At 47.8% G+C, this 6,715-nt stretch overlaps 1 protein-coding gene across 1 annotated transcript; it reads left to right on the forward strand.

The window, feature by feature from the left end:
• The first annotated feature begins 93 nt into the window (after positions 1 to 93).
• Positions 94 to 1,544, forward strand: H1-7 (H1.7 linker histone). Its single transcript, XM_021183810.2, has one exon. The coding sequence runs from the start codon at positions 245 to 247 to the stop codon at positions 1,451 to 1,453; it is 1,209 nt and encodes a 402-aa protein (XP_021039469.1). The 5' UTR covers positions 94 to 244; the 3' UTR covers positions 1,454 to 1,544.
• The last annotated feature ends 5,171 nt before the right edge of the window (positions 1,545 to 6,715 follow it).

A 6,715-nucleotide genomic window follows, 5' to 3' on the forward strand; every position in this document is an offset into this window, starting at 1 on the left:
GAACAAAGCCATGGTTATGACGATTACACTGGCAATTGTTACATACTTGCAGGTGTGAAGAGCTGGGATGGCACAGAGGTCAAAGGAGAGCAGAGGGCTGCATCTACCTTTCCACCAGGACGCAAGCCCAAGCCCGGGGCCTGGGGTGGGGGGCTTTGTGACATAGGCGCCCCAGAACCCCACACCCGCTGAGGCCAGAGGCCAGATCAAAGCAGGTGGCCCCGCGGTGGGGGGAAGCGGGGCCATGGCTGAGGCCGTCCAGCCCAGTGGGGAATCCCAAGGCGCAGAACTTACGATCCAGATCCAGCAGCCTGCAGAGAGAGCCCTGAGAACGCCGGCCAGGCGGGGTACGCAGTCAGTGCTCAGAGTGTCCCAGCTGCTGCTCAGGGCCATTGCGGGCCACCAGCACCTAACTCTGGATGCGCTCAAGAAGGAGCTGGGAAACGCCGGCTACGAAGTGCGCCGGGAGATCTCCTCTCACCACGAGGGGAAGTCCACCAGGTCGGAGAAAGGCACGCGCCTGAGGGTCAGTGGCAGCGACGCTGCTGGCTACTTCAGGGTCTGGAAGATTTCAAAGCCGAGGGAAAAGGCGGGACAATCCCGGTTGACGCTGGGCAGCCACTCTTCTGGGAAGACCGTGCTCAAATCCCCCAGACCACTCAGGCCCCGCTCGCGTCGCAAGGCAGCCAAGAAGGCCAGAGAAGTCTGGAGACGCAAGGCCAGGGCTTTGAAGGCAAGGTCCAGGAGGGTCAGAACAAGGTCCACATCAGGGGCCAGATCAAGGACCAGGTCAAGAGCCTCTTCAAGGGCCACTTCAAGGGCCACTTCAAGGGCCACTTCAAGGGCCACATCAAGGGCCAGATCAAGAGCCCGGTCAAGGGCCCAGTCAAGTGCCAGATCAAGCGCCAGGTCAAGCGCCAAGTCAAGCACCAGGTCTAGCGCCAAGTCATGGGCCAGGTCAAAGGCTAGGTCAAGGGCAAGGTCTAGAGCTAAGGACCTAGTGCGTTCCAAAGCCCGGGAACAGGTTCAGGCCAGGGAACAGGCTCGTGCTAGAGCCAGGGAACAGGCTCATGCCAGAGCCAGGACACACGACTGGGTCAGGGCCAAGGCACAGGAGTTTGTCAGTGCCAAAGAGCAGCAGTACGTCAGAGCCAAGGAGCAGGAGCGTGCCAAGGCCAGGGAACAGGTGCGTATCGGAGCCAGGGATGAAGCCAGGATCAAGGTGAAAGATTACAACAGAGTACGGCCTACAAAGGAAGACACCAGTCCTAGGCAAGCAGAGGAGAAGAATTCAAACTCCAAACTCAGGGAAGAGAAGGGACAGGAACCGGAGAGGCCAGTAAAACAAACCACCCAGAAGCCAGCTGTGGACAACGCTCCCAGCATACAAGGGAAATCATGCACAAAGTCTTTTACCAAAAGTGGTCAGCCTGGGGACACTGAGTCTCCTTAATGCCAGAGCTGTTCCTCTGGGTACGTACGGTTGCTTTTCCATATGGGCTCCAAGGAGATCAGCTCTCTTTCAATGAAGCAATTTACAAGACCTTCCCGTGTCTATGTTTCTTCTTGCTCATCACTGGAAGCGGAAAGGTGGCGTGTTGCGGGGAGATCTATAGCTGAGGCTTAGGAGGTAAGGGCTGAGATTCCGCTAGTCCCACGGAACCCAGAGAAGTGCCTTCCTTTGGGGTGGGGCGGGGGAGAGGATTGTGGGAGGGGGGTGACTAGGAGCGGGGCAGTGAGTGAGCATTAAAGTTAAAAAAAAAAAAAGGAAAAGAGTAGAGAGAGGAAGAGGGAAGTCAGAGTTACGCAAGAATGCCCATCAGGGACACTCAAATCCTAGGCGCGATTTTTGAGAAGAGGGCAAAAGAAGAAGAAGAAGAGCCTTTAAATGTCCTAGTGATTCAGACATGGTCTTAATATTAATTTTAGGGTAAAATTTGGTTACAGAATTTGTAGCTTTTATCCTGAATCAGTGTTTTAATCAAACGCGCATGCGCGGGCACACACACACACACACACACACACACACACACACACACACAACTTCTTGGGTGTGAAAGATATGAGTTCAGTGACTTTTGTGGAACCATCCAGCATGGGGTGGGTGTGGCACAGTGTAAGTGTTCATGCACAAACGTTAAATTTAAGTAGTACTTGATGGGGCACTGCTGGGGAGGAGAGAGGCACTGGGTGGGTGGGGCTTAGGAAAACCATGGTTACCACCACAGCTCTGTTCTTCTGACCCTAGCCATCTGCTAAGCATCTGTAAGATCTTGGATTGTTTCTCTGCAAGATTCTGGGGTTGTGCAGGGAATGCTTTAAGTGTCAGTAAAGTAGCTTTTATCTCCTGTCATAACTGTTGCCTCAAAGGCTAATTTTTACAGCCTGCTAATCTAGGCCTAGTCCTGGAAGCTTCTAGCTCTGTGCAATCTTATTTAAGCCTAGAATGTTTTCAGCCTCTGAGACTCACTGCTGGATAAGTTCATCCTTTCCTAGTTCTTCTTGATCTCTGACTGGCAGATTCAACTCAGCTGTTCTGGCTCAAACTCCTCTCCATGCTGACTGGTTCAAACTGGCTTCTCTCAGCTCCTCCTGAAGTGGTCTGCTTGGCCTCAAACTGTCTCCATCAATCTGTTCAAATCTTCTGGCTCCTTCTCGTCCTCTGGCTCATTCTGTCTTCACCTGTGTCTAGCTTGTTCCTTCTTCAGTCTCTGTAAAATCTCCTGGTTTTCCTCTCTCTCTCTCTCTCTCTCTCTCTCTCTCTCTCTCTCTCTCTCTCTCTCTCTCTCTCTCTCTCTCTCTCTCTCTCTCTCTGCTGCTCCTGTAAGTAAGTCCCCTTTCCTCTCCTCCTGAGAGTTGGGCATATCCTATTCTGTCAAAGTTGTCTCTGATTCTTGCCTTTGTCTGCCACTCAACTAGAAGTCACTTTCAAACATGGACGCTCCCTTCTACGAACTAACCTTACCTTCATTGTTTGGGATTAAAGGTGAATACTAAGGTCGTGTCTGTATTCCAACCAGAAAGAAATAAAAGTATGTGCTAAGGTTGAGCCACACCACAGGTAGAAATAGCTTCTTTCAGTAAATAACACGATCCTGGGGTTCATGGTGTGATCAATATCCTTCAAGAAGGACTAAACATCATGGTGTAGATTTTGCATGACGGTGCTCACAAGGGGCTTAGTCAGCTGGGAAGCAGTAACTCTCAGAGAGGAGCTGTTGACAACCCACTTGTGAACACTCTATTCTTGCAATTTTCCTGAAAAAAAAAGTCTACAGTGGGCATAGTAAGCCACATACTGAAAAATGCATAATTTAGCTCTGGGTACGAGGCTGAAGGATAGTGGGTTTGGCACTCATGCCATAGACCGTGATGCTACACTTCCTAAAATGTTAGACTTTAGGGTGGACAATCTGCTTCCAGGTGAAGCTGAATAATAATGAGAATAGATGCTTCTGAAAGTTTTTGTTTTGTTTTGTTTTGTTTTTTAATTCTTGAAAAGAGGGCATCTTGGACATAGGAGGTTCCCCAGGATGTATGCCTGACTGTGTTTTTCTCAGGAGACACATTGTCTTCCACAGGAGGAACAATGATACGACGTGTTTCAAGCAATATGTATTAAAGCTTGCTGTGGCTAACTGGCTTTCGTGCACAGGAATCACTGTTGTAATCCCACAAAGGCCACATCAGAAACGCACTGGCAGAGTGTCTCGTGGGCACGTGATCTGAACCCTGAAACCCCCATACCCTGTGGTTCTATATGCTTGAATGTGAGTGGCCGAGCAAAGCAAAGGGAACTTGAATGGGGGACAGTCTGAAGAGAGGCACTCAAACCTTGTCTGTTGAGCACAGAGCAAAGCTAACCAAATGCCCTTGTGGCTGCGGTGACTGGCATGCTCTTGCCGTCCTGGATTGTTGTAACCTGAAGAACACAGTCATCTGCTAAGGAGCCATTTCTACCTAGAATAGGCTGTGGATGACTTGGGCCATTTCCTAAAAACAATTGTAATTCCCTTATTGCTGTCTGTTTAAGCCAAGTTTCATTCAGTGCAACTTAGGAAGAGTCTACCTTACCTAAGACCCACAGCAAATATGAGACCCAAACCCTGAGACATTCAGTTTATTTCCATTGATACCCTTGGATCCCCTGCTCCCGGAATCCTGCCTGTCCTGCCCGGTTTGAGCACCCCTTACAGCCTAAGGTAAAGTCTGTGAAGGTAGGAGAAAGTCTTGGCCAGTGCTCTATTGCTGTGAAGAGATGCTGCAGCCATGGCAACTCTTATAAAGGAAAGCATTTAACTGGGGCTTGCTTACAGTGTCGGGAGGTCTGTCCATTGTCAACAAGAGGAGAACCATGGCCGCATGCCAGCAAAGAAGGAGCTAAGAGTTCTATGTCAGGATATGCAAGTGGCAGGAAGAGAGAGAGCCACTAGCCTGGCTTGGGTTTATGAAACCCCAAACCTCAGTAACAAACTTCCTCCAACAAAGACACACTCCTAATCCCTTTCAAATACTGCTACTCCCTAACGACCAAACATGTGAAGGCCATTCCTATTCAAACCTCCAGCAGGAGCTTGGTGTAGGTGGGCATTTAATTCCAAGGACTTTATGAAGTCTTTGAGTTGTTTACTTCATGTGTTTTAATTCGCCCTGCAGGAGGGAATGTGCCATCTCCCCTTAGAATACCCTGTTTTCCCTCCTACCTGTCCTGGGTCCTAAAGAGCTTCCCTCCAAGATAGAAGGTTTCAACTGGAGACAACTGTTAAACATCGGATGCCCTCTAGGATCCAATATTCAATATTGGTTTAAAATAAACGGTTAAGAACATGGTAGCCTTTAAAACACGGAAAGGTCCAACTCATAAGGAAATAGCACATTAAATAATGATTGTATTTAAATCCCATGTACCAAACATGTTCCAGAACATATAAGAATCTAGAGAAGCAGGCAGGCACAGACAGTGCTGGTAGGGGTAGTCAATGCTTTTCTGTTGCTGTGGTAAAACACTATGACCAAGGTAACCTAGAGAAGGCAGAGTTTATTTGGGCTTATGGTTCTGGAGGGTCAGGATCCACAGTGGTGAAGTAAAAGCACCAAGCACGTTATCTGGAGCAGCGGCAGAGAACTCCCACCTTGAACTGCAAGCACAAATCAGAGAGGGCAGAAGTCAGAAACCCTCAGAGCACACCTCTAGTTACCTCCTCCAAAAAGGTCACATCTCCTAAGCAAATGCCCAAGAATATGGGGACATCTTCTTCATGTGACACATGTGCACTGACACATTTATTTGCTAGAGTATTGTATTAACAAGGCCTGAAATTAAACATGGCTTTAGGAACTCTGAACTGGGAATCCACGGGCCACACCTGCCTGGGAACCAGATAACTGATCTTCACCCTCCTTTCTATTTTCCACTAGTAATTCCCCAGTCTCACCTTTTCCCCCATGTGAGGCCACTCACAACCCTATATAAGACCACCCCCTGTTCTCTGACCTCACTCCCTGGGGACTTTGTCAAACCTTGTGGAAGAACCGGGTTTCCTTCCTGTAGACCCTTTCAGAACCCCCTATTCTTCTAGCCCATGTCAATTCTTTAGCAATTGTCCCCAAATACCTAGAAACACAGTCTACCTGGAACCTCCAGGGGCCACACCTGGCAGGCACTAAAACGTAGTCCTTACAAGGCAACCCATTGCTACCACAGTTTCCTCACATTCAGAGGTCATCAGACACCAAGGAACAGAACAGCCACCCAACAAAGACGAGGTCAGATATCAGCACCTTTAATGACAACTATCACAAAACCAGGTGTCTAGATGCCACTGGGAAAACAGCCATCAGCACCCAAAATAATATGCCTCACCAGGACACAGCAACTCTCCCGCAGTAAGCCCCGAGAAAAGCAACACAGCTGAAACACAAGACAAGTACTTTAAAATTGCTCTTATGAATATGCTTAAGGACCTCAACGAGGATATGAATAAATCCCTTAGTGTGAAAACATAAACAGCGTAAGGAAAGGCATAAACCAGTTCGATACCTGAAAGTAAGAAATCAAATCACTAAAGAAATTCCAAATTGAGGTAAAACTAGAAATTAGAAGAAGAAGAAGAAGAAGAAGAAGAAGAAGAAGAAGAAGAAGAAGAAGAAGAAGAAGAAGAAGAAAAGAAGAAGAAGAAGAAGAAGAAGAAGAAGAAGAAGAAGAAGAAGAAGAAGAAGAAGAAGAAGAAGAAGAAGAAGAAGAAGAAGCAAAGCCAACTCTCAGAGATGAGTCTTACTAAACTAACAGAGAACAAGACATACAAGAACTAATCTCAGGCGTTGAAAACAGGATAGAAGATATGGATTTCCCTGCCAAAGAAAATGTTAAATCTACAAAAAATAAAAAAGGCACAAAACAGGCCGGGCGTGGTGGCGCACGCCTTTAATCCCAGCACTCGGGAGGCTGAGGCAGGCGGATTTCTGAGTTCAAGGCCAGCCTGGTCTACAAAGTGAGTTCCAGGACAGCCAGGGCTATACAGAGAAACCCTGTCTCGAAAAACCAAAAAAAAAAAAAAAAAAAAAGGCACAAAACATCCAGATTATCTGAGACACTGTGAAAAGACTAAACCTACAACTAATAGGAATAAATAGAGGAAGAAGAAATCCAGGTCAAAGAGGGAGGAAATACTCCAACCAAATCATGGGAGGAATTTTGTCTAGCCTGAAGGAGATG

The sequence above is a fragment of the Mus caroli genome, unplaced genomic scaffold (genome assembly GCF_978045245.1).
Source record: "Mus caroli unplaced genomic scaffold, Mus_caroli_1 scaffold_16, whole genome shotgun sequence".
Classification (NCBI taxonomy): Eukaryota; Metazoa; Chordata; class Mammalia; order Rodentia; family Muridae; genus Mus; species Mus caroli.